Genomic DNA, 22234 nt, shown 5'->3' with positions numbered 1-22234 from the left:
AATTCCGATACCGGGGTCTAGCCGGGTATTACAGAGGAGCTCTCTGAGATCTATTTGCTGCCGAAAGTACATCACTTTGTGCTTCTTGATTGACTGTTGGTGCAATGAATTCTTGGTCTTCATTGTTAGTTTCAGTTGCAGCTTCTTCTTCATTCCCATACTCTTCAACTTTATCTTCATCACAACCTTCCCAAACCAATACATCTTGTCTCACTTCTTGCGCTGTTCTTCCCCAATTCCAACCCTTATCTTCTTGGAAACTCATATCTCGACTTATCAATATTTTATTGGTTGTTGGGTCAAACAACTGATATGCTTTCAACTCACCGCTGACTCCCAATAACACACAAGGGAAGCTTTTATCATCCAACTTCTTTCTTTTCTAGTTTGGCACGTGAACATGAGCTAAGCATCCAAAAACTCTAAAGTAATCCATGTTAGGTTTAACTTCGCTCCACAATTCCTCCAGTGTTTTCTTTTTCAAAATCGACGTCGGACTTATTGAGAACATGTGTTGTCCATCTCGCAGCCTCTGGCTAGAATCTCTTTGGTACCTCTTTGTCAGATAGCATACAACGAACCATATTCATAATAGTTCAATTCTTACGTTTGGCTATCCCATTCTGTTGTGGAGTGTAAGCTGCTGTGAGTTGTCTGCTTATACCATTATCTTTACAAAAAGTATTGAACTCATTGGAGGTGAACTCTCCTTCTCTGTCAGTGCGTAAACAATATATAGGTACTCCAAACTCCTTTTTAATAGGACTCTTATAATGTTTGAATGTTGTGAATGCCTCAGACTTTTCATTCAGAAAATATATCCACAACTTTCTACTATAATCATCAATGAATGTTAAAATGTACCTTCTATCACTATTAGAGGATGGTGTGATTGGGTCGCAGATATCAGCATGTACAAGTTGCAATTTCTTGGAAGCATGCCATTGACTTTTTTTTACAATTGCCTCTTTGTGTTGTTTCCCTACCAAGCAAACAATACATGATTTAGTTGTAGCTTTTAGAGGTGGAACACCGTTTACCATACCTCTATATTTAATATTGGTAGCCCCTTATAGCTCAGATATCCATATCTCCGATGCCACAGCTGTGATTCATCTTCCATCATTGTTTATAAGCAAATAGAGTTTTTTGGTATCACATTAGCTGACAATGCAAACATCCTATTCGTCATCATCCATGTCTCGATAATCAAACCCCTTCTTGGCTGATAAGGCCTGCATGCTCCATGCTTTATAAGAATGGCTAATCCTCTTTCTTGAAGTTGGCCTATACTGAGCAAATTATTTTTCAAATCCGACAAATAATAAACATCCATCATCACCTAAGTTGTGCCCTTGATTTTCAGTCGTATGTTTCCTTTTCCTATCACTTCCATTCTTGTATTATTACCCAGCTTCAAGAATGTCGGTATGTACCATCAAAATCTAAGAAGTACTGCATCTTCCCACACATGCGATTGCTACATTCGGAATCTAAGTACCACATCTCTTCCCTTTTTGTGTTGTTAGTTTCCACAAAATCCATCAGGAGCATCTTTTCATCCTCATCAACCTCAACATAGTTGGCTTTCTTGTCCCTGCTAGAACATTTGTATTGAAAATGCCCTAGTTGATGGCATTTATAACATTCCACGGTGTACTTGTTAATTTGTCTCCCTCAGCCTCTAATTGTAGCTCCTCTACCTCTGCTTCCTTTTTCATCATAACTAACCTTTAGTGCTTGCTCCTCTCCACCATTCTTTCTAAACTTCTGCTCATGAACCAATAACGAGCTTTGTAAAGCATCAACTGAGAGACTATCAATGTCCTTTGACTCCTCAATTGAGCATACAATGTAATTGAATTTCTCGGCGAGAGTACGTAGAATCTTCTCAACAATTTTGACATTTGGTATGTCTTCACCACAGTTTCTCATGTTATTGGACACCACCATCACTCTCCCGAAGTAATCATTGATTGTCTCTCCCGGTCATCTCCGGTAGCTCAAAGTCTCTACGAAGAGTTTGAAGTTGAGCACGCTGCACATTAGCATTCCCTTGATACTTAACCTTCATTGAGTCCCACAATTGAATTCTTGGCCTTCAAATCCTTTAACCTTGTTTCTTCTAAGGTCTTCTTCTGAACTGGTGTCAGTGCTTCTTCATCAGCTGATTTTGTATAACCTTTTTGGACGACACTCCAGTACTCCTTTGATCTAAGGAGATTTTCCATGATCAAACTCCAATGATCATAATTCCCGTTAAACTTGGGAATGCATGCTTGTGCGAAGCTGTTAGTTTCAATCATTGTCACACACTCACCTACACTCGCAGTGTTTGAGCATTACAGACCTCTTTGTGAGTCTGATACCAAATTTGAAAAGTTCTTAATTATACACATAGAGGTCTAAAAGAAAATCTTTTATTTATTAAGCAACATCAGACTTTTATAGCTTTTATATGATAAGATTACTAGTAACAACCACTTACAACTCAGTGGTGTTTATTACAGACTAATTCTAATTACTAGGAGTTTATTAGCAAAAACACTAATAATTTTGAAATAGTCAGACCCAATATAGTGAACATAATTATAAAATGGATGATAAAAAGGAAAAAAAATTATTTATATATATTAATATGAAAACCTGAAACAATAGATAAAAAAAAGTAAAAATGAAAGTTTGAGTAATTTTAATAAAGAAATTAGAGTTAAATAACATAACTGAAAATGTATAAAATTTAAGTGATTTGGAGTGAAAATTAAAATTATACGTCAAAGTGATAGGAATGGATAGCTTTGATATAGGGTTTATATATACTTCTTTCTAACCGACAATTATTTTTATTAAAAGTGACCAGTATAATTTCGATTAATCCGCCAGTTCACATGATTCATGCGGATAGACAATTTTTCATATCATTGGGAGTTCTTACATCACTCAACACTTTAATTCTTAGAGACATGTATAATATGAGAGATTCATTCCCTATCCAAGGTATGTTTGATTAATTTTAGATTTGTTTTCCTTACATTCATTCTACCACAACATTTTGTTGTCCTAGACAATTTTGTCCTTCTACTTCTGCAGAATTAAAGAAATTGAAGAATTTAACATTTTTGGATATAAGTGGTAACCATTTCAACGACACCCTATCATTTAAAGGTAAATTTTAAATTCTTTATTTTTATATTTATAAATTGATTTTTTTTAAAATAATAAATAGATTTCTCAAATATTTTTATGTATGATTTTATAAAATTATGTATAAACTAAAATATTTCTCTTTATTATTTTTAAGATTTTATTACATATATTATATATATATACATAAATTCATATTTTGTGTTAAAATAATACAGTTGAAATTAAATTTTAAATTTTATTATATATATTATATATATACATAAATTCATGTTTTACATTAAAATAATATAACTGAAATTAAATTTTAAAATAAATAAAATATAAATCATAATTTTATTAAAATGTTTTTAACGTGAATAAGTGAAATAACTAACTATTTTTTTTTATAATTGAGAAATATAATCTCGAGCCATATTATTTTTTTATAAATTATTCATCATCGTTATTTTAAAATTTTTGATTTATATACATATATAAAGCAAGTTAAATTAAGAATATTAAAATCGATAAATACTTAATTATATTACTAATTGTCTTTTCATTTGTAATGTAATTATTTTTTCTAAAAAATAAGTGGAGTTGTAAATGTTTTTAATAGTTCTGCAAAATCATAATAACTAAAAAAATAAAAATTAAAAATAACTGAAAGATAATTATAAATATGTCAAAATAATACAATATATAAGTATAATATTTATTATAATTGAATATATATAATTAAGAAACATAAGAATATATAATTAAGAAACATAAGAATATATAATTAAGAAACATAAGAATATATAAAGTAGATACTTAATTATAATTTGCTTAATATATAAAGTATAATATTTATTATACAATTTGATATTTTTTTTATTTATTCTTTATAAAAATTTAAGATAAATTACTCAATTCACCTATTTTACCTATGTCTTATTACATTAAGACATATTTAATAAATGAATTATATATAAAAATATTTTAATAAAATTATTCTTACAAATTAAATGTGTAACTCATATCGAAAAATAATAAAAATATTATATTTAGTATACTCTGGACTAATATATATTATATTTTTAAATTAATTAAAAATTTTAATTAAAAGGCTCTTTTATTAATAAAATAAAATTTGAGAGATAATTAAGATTATTTATTATTATTATTTATTTATATACATATTTATTTATTTATTATTATTTATTTATATACATATATTTTTTTTAACTTAATTATGTGAAAGTGATTAATTAATTAATTAATTGCGTTATGAAATAACATACAAGTCCTATGGTATACAGGGTTTCAAAGATTAGAGGATTTGGATCTTAGTGAGAATAGTTTCAATAATAGTATCTTATTATCATTGGCTGCTCTTCCATCACTCAACACTTTGATTCTCACTTACAATTACATGGAAGGTCGATTTCCTAATCAAGGTATATTTGATTATTGGAATTTTTTTTCTTCACACTCAAATTTAATATATCACCTAATCAAGGTATATTTGATATATATATTTAATAAAACATTGAAAAGATGTTTTTATAAACTTTTTAATTATACATCCTTAAATATATTAAATTTTATTAAATATTAAAAGATATTTTGAGATTTTTTTTAAATAAAATAAAATAAAATAAAATTATAATAGTTAATTTATATATTATTATAGTGGAAAAAAATAAATAATAATTTTAGGACAACAAGAAATAAAAAATAAATAAAAATTATGAAAAAGAGAAAGTATTTATTTTATACAATTTGATATTTTTTTATTTATTTGTATAAATAAGTTTGGTAAAGTAGGCTAATTTTTTCATTTAAAGTATAAAAATTTAAGATGAATTATTCAATTCACCTCATTTTATTTATTTCTTTATTACATTAAGACATATTTAATGAATAAATTATATATATAAATATTTTAATAGAATTATTTTTACAAATTTAATGTATAACTCATATTGGAAAATAATAAAAACTTTATATTTATTATACTCTACGCATAATATATATTTTAGTTTTAAATTAAATAAAAACTCTAATTAAAATGCCATTTTATTGATAAAATAAAATTTGAGAGATAATTAAAATTATTTTTTATCATTTAAATTACAGTTAATAATAAATTTGAATAAAGTGGTCATCACACTAACTTTAATCGTAATTTTATAAAATATTTTTTAATCGAAAAGTTTTCAATAAAATTATATATCATCGAAAATAATATAAAAAATTACTGTATATAAATAAAAAAATATATATATGTATGATAATCAAAATTATTAGATTAAATTATAATTTTAATAAAAAATTTGACTTTTTTTTCATTATCCTTACTTAAATGAGAAATATTTTATAGGTTTTGAAAGATTGAAAAAGTTAGATATTAGTGGGAATAGATTCAATAAAAGCATATTATCATCATTGGGAGCTCTTACATCACACAACACATTAATTCTTAATAGCTCGTTTGATTCAAGGGATAGTTCATTCCCTATCCAAGGTATGTTTGATTAATCTAAAATTTATTTTTCTTACATTCATTCTATTACAACATTCTGTTTTTTATCTGGCTATTTCTGCAGAATTAAAGAACTTTAAGAATTTAACATTCTTGGATATAAGTGATAACAGTTTCAACGGTACCCTATCATTTAAAGGTAAAGTTTAAATCTCTTATCTTTGTATTTATAAATTGATTTCTTTAAAAAAAAAAATTTCTCTAATGTTTTTATATATAATTTTACAAAATATGTATAAACTAAAATATTTCTCTTCATTTTATATATATTATGGATATACATAAATTCATATTTTGCGTTAAAATAATATAATTGAAATCAAATTTTAAGATAAATAAAATGTAAATCATAATTTTATTAAAATATTTTAAATGAAATAAGAGTTTAGCTACAAAATAACAAAAGTTTATACTAAAAAAAGTAATTTTTTTTATATAATTGAGAAATACAATCTTCGGTGACATTATTTTTTTAACATTGTTCATCATCGCTATTAATCTATACATTAAAATTTCCAATTCATATAAATATATAAAGCAGGTTAAATTAAGAATATTAAAATCGATGAATATTTGTTATTTGTTATGTGAATTAAAAAAATACACATAATTAAAAAATATATAAAATTTGAAATATATTTTCAAAAATAAAATAATAGTAGTTCTTTGACTCTTTAGTTAGTTAAATCCACTCAACCATACCCTTTATATATATAAAAATATAGAAAAATAATTATTTAAATTGAATTTTTTGGATTCAACATTTATATAAAATTTTATATATTTATATTATAAATTCATTTGAAATTAAATTTATACTTTTTGCTATTTGTTTAAAATTAAGTATCGTTTTAAAGTAATCTTCAAATTCCTGTGTAATTTGTCTTTGCATTTATAAACTAATAATTTTTATAAATTGTTATATAATTCACAAAATTAATGTTTAAATTTTGAGATTTTTTAAATAAAATATATAGTAATAGAAATTAATATTAACATTTCAAATTAATACTGTTAGTATAAAATTTTAGTTTCCGACAATTTAGTAAATTATGAAAACTAAAATTATTGGATTAAATTGTAATTTTGAGAAAACAAGTTGACTATGTTTTTTTCTCATTACTCATGAATGGTTTACGGATTTTGAAAAATTAAAAAAGTTAGACATTAGTATGAATAGATTCAATAAAAACATATTATCATCTTGGATATAAGTTATAACAGTTTTAATAGTACCCTATCATTTAAAGGTAAACTTTAAATTTCTTTATGTAATTTATCTTTGCATTTATAAAATTGATTATTTTTATGAAAAATAAATGAGTTTCTCAAATATTTTTACATATGATTTTAAAAAATGATATATAAACTAAAAATTTGTCTTCATTTCAAGTAATATTATTTATTAAAATTTATTATATAAATTATGTATATCATAAATTTTATATTAATTTAAATAAAAAATTAAGATAGATAAAATATAAATCACAATTTTATTAAATTGTTTTTAAAATGAATAAGTGTTTACCTGCAAAATAACTGAAAGGCTATTATAAATATATAAAAATAATAATAATAAAATATACAGTCATATTATTTAATAACTTTTACAAATTTAGCTAATCACTTTAAATTTAAACTTTTAGTTATTAGAATACTAAAAATTCCAAACATTTTAAATTATTTTTATAATTAGGATTAAATATTCATAAATTTTTTAGTAATATTTTATTATTGTTTTATTCATTTATTAACAGTGTAAGGTACCATATTTATTTTAAAACTTGATTATTAAAATTTATTTGTTCAAGGCTCTAAATAACCACCAAGAATTTGTTAACCTACAGTTTAATATCCAACATTTATTTAATAGAGATTTAATGATGTTAGTTTTTTTTATTGTTTTACCTATTTCTTAAAATTTAAGTTCTTAAATAGCAATTATAAAAAGTTTAAAAATCTAAAAATAATGCTTTAAGTTTATCAAATTTAAATAACTTTTTGACAATTTTTTAATGTTCAAAATGTTATATAATTTATACCAGCAATGAATTAAATCAGTCTAGTGCTGCAATAAAAATTAATATTGCAATTTAATTCCTCTAAAATAATATAATTTTAATCTTGTAATAGTTATGAAAATAATATATAAGTGAAATCAAATATTAGAATAAACAAAATAATAACGTAGTATTAATAATATAAACCTTTTCTTATTTGGATTAATTTTAATTTATTTTACATATAACGTTGCCATTTATTTTTAATTTATTACAAAAATCAATATATATATCAATTATTTTATTTAGAATCATTAATTTTATTATTGTAAATTCGTGAATTTAATTTCTTTCGTTATACAGAATTTTCGACTTTCAAAATGTTAGAGATTTTGAATTTGGAGGGTAATGCTTTCACTGGATGTATTCTGAAAGATATGTGGGCTCCACTTTCTTTGAAAGCATTATATTTGTGATAATCATTTGCAAACAGAAGATATTAATGTTAATAATTCTTTTATTTGTTATAATATAGGTTTGTGTAGTTTAAAAGATCTTCAACATTTAGATCTCACCTATAATGAATTTGGAGGCACTCTTCCTCGATGCCTTGGCAATTTGACATCTCTCACAATCCTAGATCTGTCTGGAACTAACTAACAGGGTATCTTCCTTCATTTTGGCCACCTAAGGTCCAATACGTTGATCTTAGCCATAATCATCTCGAGAGCGTATTCTCTTTTAATTATTCCAGCCTTGAGAATGGTTGGATTCCATTCAGTTAAGGACTCTTATAATGCAAGATTGTGGCCTCGAAAGTATTCCTGAGTTTCTGTTTCACCAATTCAAATTGGAAGTACTTGACCTTTCTCACAACAAACTAAAAGGAAGATTTCCTTATTGGTTACTTCATAACAATGGAGGACTTGAGATCCTAAATCTCATGAATAATTCTTTCAATGGCCAACTTGAAATTGGGGCAAAGATGCTTTCGAGCATGACATATCTTAATTTAGCTAGAAACTATTTTGAAGGTGATCTTCTTTTTTCTGATGACTGTAAATTGATCGCTTTAGATTTGTCTCATAACAACTTTTCAGGGAAAGTTCCAGAGAAACTGCTTTCAAATTGCATTTCCTTGAGATTTCTGAGGTTATCTCATAATAATTTTCATGGTTAGATAGCATTGTTTAACTTGACTCGAATTGCTGATTTGCAATTGAATGACAACCAATTCGAAGGAACCCTATCAAGTTTACTCACCAATTTTAGTCATCAAAGCTATGGCCCAGAAGTGCTACATTTGAGCAACAATCAATTACACGGTGAGATTCCACACTAGATGGGTAACATCACAGGATTGGAATATCTCAACTTGCGCGATAATCTTTTTCAAGGTAGATTTCATGCCAACTTCTTTCAACAGGAATAAAGTATCTAGACTTTTCTTATAATTCTCTTTCTGGGTTGTTACCTTCTTGCTTCAATGGAAATTCTTTGCAACAAATAAATTTGCAAGGTAATAGATTCAGTGGTTCAATACCTGAAACTTTGCTTAATATCTCAACACTGAACTCATTAGACTTAAGCGACAATGAGTTGTCGGGCACCATTCTTAATAAATCTGCTGAGAATTTAAGTGGTTTACGAGTTCTTTTATTACGAGGAAATCATTTCAGTGGTTTCATTCCAAATTGGCTGTGTCAGCTAAATATTGTTAGCTTATTGGATCTCTTAAGGAACTCCTTTTCTGGGTCTATACCCCACTGCTTAGGGAAGGAGAAGGACCTCTCTATGGTCCATTCAGTGACAAACTTGTTGAATGGGGGGATAGGATATTGGGGCAGCAGCGATATTCTCTTAGATAACACAGCTTCTTTTGATGCTGAGGTTGATGAAGAAAGTGAGTTTGTTACAAAATATAGAGCCCATACATATAAGAATAAGGCTCTTAACTACGTGTCTGGATTAGATTTGTCAGATAATAACCTAACGGGTGAAATTCCATATGAACTTGGAGCGCTATCTCATATTCATGCATTAAACCTATCACACAACCAACTGACAGGATCTATCCCAAGATCTTTTTCAAATTTATCTCAAATAGAAAGTTTGGATCTCTCTTACAACATTTTAAGCGGACAAATTCCTATAGAGTTGATTGATCTAAACTTTCTAGAGGTATTTAGTGTGGCCCACAATAATTTATCAGATAGAATTCTAGATATAAAATGACAGTTCAGTACATTTGATAGTAAAAGTTATGAAGGGAATCCATTTCTTTGTGGAACTCAAGTGAGAAGAAAATGCCATGATGATAATGATGAACTATCTCAATCACAAATGGAGTCACCAAAGTCATTACAAGAAGCAAGTGGGAAATGGTATGAAATTGATCGCAAGATTTTCCTTGCAAGTTTTTCAATAACTTTTATAATGTTTTTTTGTCTGCCATTACCATTTTATATGTCAATCCTTATTGGCAACAGAGATCGATCTATCATACTAGACAGTATCTATTTTCGTGTTATTACTTTTTGTATAATAATTTAGTGAAATTATTTGTCTAATTTTCATATCATTAATTAATGTAATTAGTTCTTAGATCATCTGGAGCTAATAGTGCTTGAACCGGTAATGTGAATTTACGATTATTGTATTTATAATAATTTTGAGTATTAATTACCAAATTAATTTTAAATCGGATATGCAAAATTGATTGTGATTTAATTTATATTAGAATTTTTAATTATGAATAGTCTAATTAAAAGAATAATGAACAAGTTAGAGCATCTAGACTTGAACTGGAACTTGCTTATTACTCTCTCACCCAGTCTTATAGACTATTTTACAACTATTTGACAAGATTAATACCTACCTACCTGAAACTACAAAATACAAAATACATAGGGTTTGTACCAAAATCTATAGTCAACTCTTCAGTACTAACAACATTGGACATTAGAGACAATAATCTGTCCGGTAAAATTCTTGATTCAATAACTTCACTTCCCAATTTATAAGTTTTTTTGTTGAAAGGAAATTATTTGGCTGGTACTATTCCAAATCCCCACAGCCAAGCCAGCAGCATAGGCCGCTCCAAGAGCTGTTGTCTCTATATCAGCAGGTCTCACAACTGGGGATCCTAACAAGTCCGCCTACAAACCATTATGAATGCCACCAACTAAGACTGCGCTCCAAAAAAAGGCAAGAAATTTAGATAAATATAATACATAATTATTGTGAAACCTTTTCATAAAGAAAATTTTATTAAAAATCCAGGAAAAACTTAGCACGTCCCGGACCACTAAGATCCAAACTTAGCCCCAACATGCTAAGTGAAAAAATCTGGAAAACCTCGATGCAATAAACAAAAAACGCTAAGAAATTAAACCAGCAGCACTAGTTACTTCAGGAAACCAATACGCATCACCAAAGATGCAACAAAACCTCCTAAAAACCAGCTATAAAAAAGATACCAAAGGTTACTCAAAACAATGAAAACAAACCAAAATCAATTATTAATTAAAAAAACATATTATCAAAAATAGTTAAAATGAATTGATGAAAACACTCACTCATCCGAAGCATGAAAGTTCTCTTCTAGGACCAGAATTTTAAAAACACGGTGCTCAAAGAAAGCTTAACTTAATTTTTCGTTCCAAAGACTCAAAAATAAAAAAATCCAAGTCTCACTGTCATGATTTTTATTGTATTTTTTTAATTACTTCAATCATAAAAAATTATATTAATTTACTTTTTACTCAAGCGATCTTAGTTTTCCACAATCCTTTTTCAAAAAAATATTTTACATTTTTAACTTTTAAGTCAATAAAAAAATTAACTAAAAATATTTTTTTATCAAAATAAAAATATATTATTTTCTGTATTTTAAAATTTTATTAAAATATTAATATATTTTAATATTTAAATCAAAATTAAACAATAAAAATAAAATATTTTATTATAAAATATTTTATTTGATTGATATTTTTAAATATAAATTATTTTTCACAAATAAATAAAAACTAAATCATTGAAATAAGTATTAATAATAATATATGAAATAATTTATAATTATAATATTTGGAGAGAGATAAAGACATGGAGAGACGAATGAAAATAATGGAGAGAGAAATACAAAGAAAAAGAATTATGTAGATTATTATATACGTTAATAGTCATTCTCCATACCACAATTTTAAAAACATCACAATCGGAAAAAATAAGTTTATAAAAACTTAATAAAATTCTAAGTCCACTGCTATCATTTTTCATGCTATCATTTTTCCTTGTTTAGCGTTCTTAACTTTTTGTATTTTTTCTTTCTCAATGATCTTTCATTCGAAATTATATTACCAAATTTCTAGGTAATTTGGTAAAATAAAATATTTTATTTTACTAAAGAAAAAAATATTATTTAATCTTTAGTATGAGAAAATTTATTAATTAGTTGATTTTCTAGTTTTGAAAAATATATTAAAACGTTTTTAACATTTTAACCACTGAAATTAACAGAGAAACTAACTAATAAATTTTTTAAAATGTTAGAAATAATTATATATTTTTTAAAATTAAAAATTTTTTTAATATCATTGAATAGTAATTTTCCTTTTTATTAATGAAGCCCCTACTATTGCATTGGAAATTAGATTGTGACTTGGGCACATTAAACCAAAGATCCCTTAACGCTATCATTTCTTTCCTTTCATTGGATAAACTATTTTTTTTTCTTAAAAAATATATTGATTCAAAAAAATTTTAAAATTATTATTGTAAAGAGGTATTAATTATCTATTAATAAGTTTAATTTTTTTAAAAAGTTAATTTTATTTATTGTAAATTTTAAAAAAAAAAAAGCTAAGCATAGAATTAAATTTTACTTTTGTTTTTCTATTTTATAATTCTAATTTTAAAAGTACTATTTTATAATTCTCATTTAGATTAAGACTTGCATACAAAGATGGTTTGAATTTTCTCATATGGAATTGGGTGGGAAACTTAAATTAAATTGATTATGAAGTCTGGCCATTGAATGGTAATTAGGAATTTTTTTTTTCTTTTTTAAAAGAATTCCAATAAATATGTTTAGATAGAATAAAATTCTTAAAATTTTGAAAATATTATCAATTTAATTAAAAAATTTTAGAAAATACAATAAATCACTTATCTGTTAAACATTAATGATTCATTGAAATTATTGTTTATACAGAAAGACTTAAATATCTCAGCCAACAAAAAAACTTATAATAATTAATCATATTATTTTTTTATAAATAATTAATTATATTATTGATAATTTATTAAAAAGTTAAAAATTATCACATATTACTAACTATATTTTAAATGAATTATTATAAATTGACAAAATTATATGAATATAGTTTTATCATTTTATAAAAATTTAAAATTCAATTAGTAAAATTTTAAATGCAGTTAGTAATCCTATATATATAATATATAAAATTTTAAATTTTTATAAATGAAAATGTTAAATTTTAATATGAAATATTTTTAAATATAAAGTAAAATATCAATGCAAAGTAAATAGTAATCCTAATTAAAATATGTAGACTATCATATATACTCATTGTAAATGATGACAATATAAAAATTATTTTTTTTATTAATTGATTTTTTTATCAATTGACTAATTACCAACGCCTTACGATAACAGATTTTCTTTTATCTGTAAATGCACATCTTGAAAATCAACTTGAAATATTCAATTTAATTGCTTAATGTAATCCTATATATAATATATAATTTATAAAATATTAATTTATAAAATTATAATATAAATTTTTATATTTTGGTGGTGATTGGATTGGTCCTATTGTGTCTAGTAGAGGTTTTCGACAGGGATTCTATTTTTCCGTATCTCCATTTGGTGTGTGCGGAAGGTTTATCATTACTACTTAAAGATACTGAATCTAGGGGCTGGTTGCAGGGCTGTAGGGCAGGTGCTAGATGCCTAAAGACCTCACATTTATTTTTTACAGATGATTCTCTGCTATTTTTTAATGCTAGACTGGAGGAAGCAGATAGTATTAAATCTATTCTCAATACCTATGCGGCTACTTCTGGACAAGTGGTGAATTTCAACAAATCTGACATTTTCTTCAGTCTCAATGTGGTCTCCTCTGTAAGACTAATATCAGTAATATTCTGAATGTTCTTTCACCATTGAGTCATAATGTCTATCTGATGTTACATTCTCTTATTGGGAGGACCAAAAAAGCAATTTTGATTTTCTGAAAGAAAGAATGTGGAAGAGGATTAATTCATGAAGCAGTAGATTCCTATCTAGAGCAGGCAGGGAGGTTCTCATAAAATTTGTGTTGCAGGCTATACCTGCATATTGCATGAATATTTTTTTGATTCACATTACTATTTTGAATGAATTGAATAGAATGGTCAATAGCTTTTGGTGGGGGGTAAAAGAGAAGGGCGGAGGGGTATTAATTGGCTAGCGTGGGAGAAGATGTGTAGTAGAAAGAAGGAGGGGGTATGAGGTTTCGGGACTTTAGAAGTTTTAATTTGTCTTTACTTGGCAAACAACTGTGGAAGTTCTTAACAAATCCTAATACTCTTTATTATAGAGTGTTTAAAGCAAAGTACTTCCCAAATGGTGATTTATTTTCCACCAATATAAGTAATGGTGCTAGCTTTGTTTGGAAAAGTGTGATGGCATCAAGGGAGTTGATTCGAAGGGGTACAAGGTGGAGGGTGGGTAATGGAGAGAAGATTTTAGTGGCTTCAGCTCCCTGGATTCCTAAGAAGGATACCTTTTTTGTGGATGATGGCCCCGATTTTATTGAACCACATTTGCGTGTTTGTGATCTTTTTAAAGGTAATGGAAGGGTTTAGAATATTGCTCTTTTAATGGAGGTTTTTTCTTCAATAGATATCAGAGCTATTATTAGTATTCTTATTAATATTACCAATAAGGAAGATTCCTTCTTGTGGCACTTTGATAAAAGAAATGTATATATGGAGAAGTTCGCATACTTTGTGTGTATGGACTTGCTAGGAAGATCATCTTTTAATGTGGGGGTAAGTTGTGGACTAGTTTGTGGAATGTTTTGGATCCCTCCAAAAGTGAAGGATTTCTGTTGAAGAGCTTGTAGAAATATATTGCCTACAAAGGATAACTTAAAGCAAAATGGTGTAGATGTGGATGCTAGATGTCTTTGATGCCATGAAAATAAAAGTGTCAATCATAATTTGTTGCATTGTCCTATGTCCAAGGAAGTTTGGAGGTTAGGGAGAGTGAGAGATTTGCAGCTTAATGATGATTTTTTTAATTTTTTACTACAAATTTTGAAGTCCTAAGACAAGGTTCGAAAAACTTACTTTTGTAATGGTCTGTGCATAGAGATTATGGTCAGCAAGGAACTCATTATTATAAAACCAGGTGCAAAATTCAGCAGCTCACCTTGTGGAAGATGTCCTGCATCATATCTTAGATTGGGAAGCTGCTCAACGTGCTGGTGCTTTGCATGGAAATATCACTGCTACTTTATATCATGGCAGAAACTTGTTTTATTCCTCCAACCCTACTCGTGATCCTGAAGCCATTCCTCTCCAAATTCGTGCGTCATCTTCAAGTTTGGACAATTTCAGTTGGTTTTGTCAAGTTGATGGGTTTTTGTTTCAAGTTCAAGATTTTATTGGTTACAGTTTTGTTATGGAAAACTCTGAGGGTATATTTAAATGTGGTGTTTTTAGTTTTTCGGAAGGTAATGGTACGCCGGTAATTGTTGAAGTTTTAGCTCTCCATCACTGTTTGCTCTTTGCGACGAAATTTTTGCCTTTTAATGGCTGCATTCTTACAGACTGTTTACATATAGTTCAAGCTCTTCAGTCTACACATTTAGATATTTCTGAATTGGATTTGATTTTGAATGATTATAAATCTTTGTTAGATTTTAGAACTAATATTTCAGTTAGATGAGTTCGTCGTCATGCCACTCTAAATACTCATACTTTGGCTGGAGAATCTATTAGGCATGATCGTCTGTTTATTTGGGATGATATCTCTCTTTGTTTGATAAAATTTTATTAATACAATCAGTAATTTTACTTTCAAAAAAAATATAATATAAATGAAAATATAATTATATATTATTAAAAAATAATATTATACTTTAATATTATTGATAAAAATATAAATAATATTTAGTTTAGGTATCTATGTTAATTAAAGAAATTAAATTAATTCCATTATTAATTAAATTACATATTATAAAAAATAATTAAAATGAATTGATGAAAACACACTCATCCCAAGCATGAAAGTTCTTTTCTAGGACCAGAATTTTAAAAACATGATATTCAAAGAAAGCTCAACTTAATTCTTCGTTGTAAAGACTAAAAAATAAAAAATAAAAAAAATAAAAAATAAAAAATAAAATCTAAATCACTGAATAAATATTAATAATAAGTATTAATAATAATATTTGTTAATAGTCATTCTCCGAACAATAATTTTAAAAATATTAAAAAATAAATTTATAAAAACTTAATAAGATTCTAAGTCCACTACTATGTTTTTTTTTTAGCATTCTCAACTTCTTATATTTTTTTTAATGATCTTTCATTCGAAATTATATTAATTTAATTTGATAAGCCATCTATAATTTAATCCATTTTACTTCCAATAATAGAAATTTATCACTTCTCATATAGTCGGTAGCTGCATTTATCACTTCACCACTTTAATTATATATAAATAATAATAATAATAATAATAATATGCACTCCGAGGCTTAGCCTGGTGGAAAGTACATCCTGTAGCCTTGAAAGGTCTAAGGTTCGACTCCCCCAACCCCCTATTTCAAAATAATAATAATAATAAATAAAAATATAAATTTTTAATAGAATCAGTTACTTTATTTATGAAGAAAAAATTATTATTTAATTTTTATGATAAAAGAAAATTTATTAATTTATCTCTCAATTTTAAAAAATACAAATAAAAATTTTTGATATTTTAAAAAGTCTACTGATTAATTTTTCTATTGATTTTAATCATTAAATATTGTAAAAAAATTTAAAGTATTTTTAATATAAAGAAACTAATTAATACGTTTCTTAAAAATTTAAAGGATTAATAAATAAATTTTTTAAAATTATAAGAATAATTTAATAAAATATTTAACGGTTAAAATTAATAAAAAAAATTAATTAATAAATTTTTTTAAATATTTAAAATATTTTAATATATTTTTTTTAAAAAAAATTAATTAGTAAATTTTTTTATATTATAAAAATTGAATAATAATTCTTTGCAAGCCTCTATTATTGCATTGAAAATTAGATTGTAGATTGTGACGTTAAATCAAAGATCCCTGAAATGAATTTTTCACGTCCTGTCATTTGGGGAAAAAGTCCCTTCATTGGATATTAATTAAAATTTTTTTTTTAAAAATATTATTGCAAAGATTCTGCCGAGAGATATTATGTTTCATTAATAAATTTAATATTTTTTTTAAATGGATGAATTTAATGTTTTAAAAAAGTTAATTTTATTTATTGTAAATTTTAAAAATAAAACAAAAATTTTACTTTTAGTTTATATATTCTAATTTTAAAAGTACTAATAAATAAAAATATATTTTAAATTAAGATTTGCATATAAGATTGTCTGAATTTTCTCATATGAAATTGGGTGGGCCACTTAAATTAATGAAGTTTGGCTGTAATTAAGAATTTTATTTTCTTTTTTTAAAAAAAATCTTAGTCAATACGTTTAGATAAGATAGGATAAAATTTTTAAAAATTTGATTATATTATCAATTTAATTAAAAAATTTGAGAAAATATGATAATGACTCATTGAAATTATTGTCTGTACAGAAAGATTTAAATATCCCAATCAATAAATTTAAATACAATAAAATTAATTTTCAAATTAAAAAATTTAAGAGAAATATTACACATCACTAAAATAGAAAATTCATAATAAAATATTGTAATCCACTAAATTATGAAACAAAGAGTTTGTTATAAATTAAAATAGCTGAATATATAATTATATTTTATATTAATTGTGATTAATCTGCATTAAAATTTTAATTTATTCAACATTAAAACTTATAAAAATCATATTAATTAAATACAAATTAATTATATTATTTTTTATAAATAATTAATTATAATATTAATAATTTATTAAAAAAGTAAAAATTGATCACATAATACTAACCGTATTTTAAATTTTGCTATGCTATGAATTATTATAAATTTATTATTATTTTATTATTTTATAAAAATTTAAAATTTAATCAATAAAATTTTAAATACAGTTAATAATAAATTAAATATTGGTAATAATATGATTTTCAGAGTAATATTGTAAATTTATTCATAAAGTAAATTTTTTTTAATTATCTTTAAATTTTTATAAACGGAAATTTTATTTTTTAAAAAAGAAAAAGTAAAATATCAATGCAAAGCAAATAGTAATCTTAATTAATGCAAGAGCGTTAATCATCCAAGCACTACTATAAAGGGGAGACATTAAGAGCTCAACTAAACAATGACATGCAGGAGCGGGGATCACCGAACGTAACAGCACGGTCTTGAGAGTCCACTGTTATTGAAATCAAACCCTTTTCGAAATCATATAGAAACCCTCAAGCAAACAAAGTTTATCAAGCAAATCTCTCGCCGGAGAAGCCGCCTACAATCCGCAAGAAAAATTAAAGGTAGAGATTAAAAAAATAACTATAAATCTAATAAAACCACAAAATACAAAAAGTCACCAACCACAAAGTAACTTGGTAAACCGTAGGCGAAGTCAAAAACTCTATCAAAATTTAAGCCTAATGACTAATAATAATTTGCATAATATCAAAATAAAAAAATAAATTAAAAAAAGTAAATGATTTAACCCTATTAAACACAAGCCTAATGACTAACGATAATTTGCACAATATCAAAATAAAAAATAAATAAAAAGAAATCAATGAATTAAGTCATTTGATGACAAAGTCTAAATGATTCCAAACCCGGAATTTCAAAGTGAAAGTGATTGTGGTCTCACATACTATACCAAATTGTACTCCTTTTCATTTCGTTTTCTTCTATTTGCGTTTTCAAATTCCGTTCAAGATACGGTTATGTTTGAAATTAGATCATTAACTCAATTAAGCTCGAGATGAAAATCGATTAATAATTTTTAACTCAAATTTAGGATTGAAAATATTTCCGTCTAAGTACGGTTATGTTTGAAATCAGACCATTAGCTCAATTAAGTTCGAGATGGAAATTAATTAATAATTTTTAACTCAAATTTAAGAATGAAAATATCTAAGATGGCCGTTCTAAACACTTCCTCTCAAATTTTTATTAAAAATATTGAAATTGGCAATGTAATCTTTAGAATTTGATAGGTTTTCAACTGGAAATTCTAAAAAGTAAAAGTTAAAAGAGTGACGGATGGTAGGATCGCATTTTCAAAACATAAGTTTTTAATATGTGTGAAATAAAATTTAATAAAATTTAATGTATTTTAGAGTGTATAATTGAAAAGATAATAAAAAATTATATTTTTTAGTAAATGTGAAAAAGTGAATAAAAATTATAGAAAAGAGAGAATGTTTTGCTTTAAAGGTTTATTTGATTTATTTTTTTAAATTTATTTGATATTTTTTTAAAATTTAATAGTTTTATTAATTATACATCAAAAAATTAAATGTCTTACTAATTTATTTATTGATCTAGATTTTAAAGGTTGCCTTTTTGTTAAAAGAAAAAAAAAATAATATTAGCTCTCTTAGATTTCATGGAAACAAAGGTTGCTTTGAAGAAGATAGATCGGCTCTCTTAGATTTCGAAGGCATTTGTTGGATCAAATGGGTTCGACGCAGACCATCTTCTTCCTTCATGGATTGATGATCCAATCAGCAATTGTTGTGAATGGGAGCGTGTCATTTGCAACTCAATCACTGGTCATGTAACTGAGCTCTCGCTCAACAATACACAAAAATATGATATTGATGATCTCAGTCATTACGTTTGGATATAATAAAATTTTTTAAAATTTGATAACATTATCAATTTAATTAAAATATCAATATATAAAATTATTAATAGATTTTATATTTTAAATTAAAATTTATTAATAAAAAATAAATTATTTTGTTATAAAATATTTTTTGATTAATATTTTTTAAATATAAATTATTTTTTATAAACAAATAAAATCTAAATTACTGAAATAAGTATTAATAATAATATATGAAATAATTTATAATTATAATATTTAGAGAGATAAAGACATGAAGAGACGACGAAAATGATGGTGAAAGAGGGATTGAAAGGAAATTGTAAAGACTTAATCTAAGTCCATTATAATTTTTTTTTTTTTAGCATTCTCAACTTCTTGTATTTTTTTTAGGTAATTTGGTAACCCATCTAAGATATTTTGTTATACTCATATATTTTATAGTTATTCCATGTATTATGGAACATAATTAATCTCATTTTAGATTAAGACTTGCATAGAGAATTGGGTGGGCCACTAAAATTAAAGTGATTATGAAGTTTGGCCATTGAATGGTAATTAGGATTTTGTTTTTGAAATTTTGATGATATTATCAAAAAGTAAATTATTTTTTAAATGGAAATGTTAAATTTTAATAAGAAAATATTTTAAAATATATTTCATTAATATATTGTTGCATTTTTTTTTAAATAAAAGTAAATATCAATGCCAAATAAATAGTGGTATCAATTAAAATTTAATCATAAAATGGTAATTAGGAAATTTTGAATGCATACAGGACCATAATTGATATTAATTTAAAAAATTAATAAATTATTAGAATGGTTATCTGAAAAGAAAATTTTGATGATCTAATCAATACGTTTAGATAGAATAAAATTCTTGAAATTTTAATAATATTATCAATTTAATTGAAAATTTTGAGAAAATACAATAAATCACTCATCTATCATTGACTATAATTGTTAAATATTAATGATTCATTGAAATTATTATGCAAAATTTAAATATCCCGGTTAATAAGTTTGAGTAGAATAAAATTCTCAAAAATTTTTTGATATATAGTTGTCTTTGATAGAAAATTTAAGAGGAATATGACACATCATTAAAAATATTGGCAATAACATGGTCCTAAAATAATATTTTAAATTTATTCATAAAATAAATTGTTATTTAATTATTTTTAAAGTTTTATAAACAGAAATAAAATAAGAGCATTGATCATGTAAGCACTACTATACAGGGGAGGTATTCAGATAATGGAGGTATTCAGAGCTCAGCTAAATAATGATATACCGAAGTAGAGATCGTTGAATATGATAGCGCGGTCTCAAGAGTCCAATGTTACTAAAATCAAATCCTTTTTGAAGTCATATAAAAATTATCACGTAAATTAAATTTATCAAGCAAATCCCTCATTAGAGAAGACTAGAACATGCAAAATAAAAGCAGTCCACAATCGGCAAGAAAAATTAAAAATAGGGGTTAAAAAAAACTATAAATCTACTAAAATAATAAAATGTAAAAAATCACCGATCACAAAATAATTCGGCAAACTGTATGTGAAGTCGAAAACTTACTAAACTCAATCTTGAAGACTAATGATAATTTGCACAATATCAAAATAAAAAAATAAATAGAAAAAATAAATAAAAAGTAGTCGATAAATCAAGTCATTTTACAAAGTGTAAATCATTTCAAATCCGGAATTCCAAAATAGAAGTGCCTGTGGTCCATATATCACACCAAATTGCACTCCTTTCCATCTCTGTCTCTTCTATTTTCGTTTTCCAAGTCCATTTTATTTTACGTTCTTAACTTCTTATGTTTTTTTATGACTTTTCATATGAAATTATATTAATTTAATTTTTAAATATTTTTTTCCTCTTAAAAGTCCTTCATTAGATAAACTATTTTTTCTTTTAAAAATATAGTTTTAAATTTTTTTTATTGATTCCTTCCATTTTTTTTTAAAACAGAATTATTATAAAGAATCTGAAAAGAGATATTAAGTTTCCATTAATAAATATAATTTTTAAAAAATTAATTTTATTTTATTGTAAATTTTAAAAATAAAATTAAGCATAGAAAAATTTTGAAAATAAAAAATCATTAGGTTTTACTTTTGTTTTTCAATTTTATATATTCTAATTTTTGAAGTCCTAATAAATTAAAAAATAATAAGTTTATGAGTTTTACAATTAGTAATTAACAAAAAAAAAAGAAAATAATTGTGAGATGAGAAATTTATAAAATGCTTCAATCTCACTAATAATTAGTATTTTGGATGCAGAGATGGTCTGAATTTTCTCATATGTAATTGGGTGGGTCATTTAAATTGAAGTTGATTATGAAGTTTGGCCACTGAATGGTAATTTGAAAATTTTGAATAAATATGGACCCTATTTGATGTCTCAAACTTACTTTCTATACTAATAATATTTTAGATTCATTCATAAAGTAAATTATTATTTAATTATTTTTTAAAACGAAAATGTTAAATTTTAATATGAAAATATTTTTAAATATATTTCATTAATATATTTATTGTATTTTAAAAAAAAAT

General features: G+C 25.0%; 1 protein-coding gene across 1 annotated transcript; it reads right to left on the bottom strand.

The window, feature by feature from the left end:
• Positions 1–596: 596 nt before the first annotated feature.
• On the bottom strand, positions 597–1953 carry LOC122723070. The gene is made up of 3 exons (XM_043953819.1): positions 1704–1953; positions 1437–1625; positions 597–982 (listed from the first exon to the last, which is right to left on the bottom strand). The coding sequence occupies exons 1-3, from the start codon at positions 1951–1953 to the stop codon at positions 597–599; spliced, it is 825 nt and encodes a 274-aa protein (XP_043809754.1).
• Between the last annotated feature and the right edge of the window lie 20281 nt (positions 1954–22234).

Source organism: Manihot esculenta, chromosome 2, assembly GCF_001659605.2.
Source record: "Manihot esculenta cultivar AM560-2 chromosome 2, M.esculenta_v8, whole genome shotgun sequence".
NCBI classification, from domain to species: Eukaryota; Viridiplantae; Streptophyta; class Magnoliopsida; order Malpighiales; family Euphorbiaceae; genus Manihot; species Manihot esculenta.
The sequence above is the reverse complement of the archived record's forward strand: the minus strand, read 5'-3'. Positions and strand labels throughout refer to the sequence as shown.

Coding starts and splice junctions, on each gene's coding strand:
- LOC122723070 (XM_043953819.1), bottom strand. CDS start 1,953: ATGGTGGTGTCCAATAACATGAGAAACTGTGGTGAAGACATACCAAAT. Junction 1,626..1,703: donor TGATGAAAAAGGAAGCAGAG/GTAGAGGAGCTA, acceptor GCCATCAACTAG/GGCATTTTCAATACAAATGT. Junction 983..1,436: donor GTACTTCTTAGATTTTGATG/GTACATACCGAC, acceptor TTTGCTTGGTAG/GGAAACAACACAAAGAGGCA.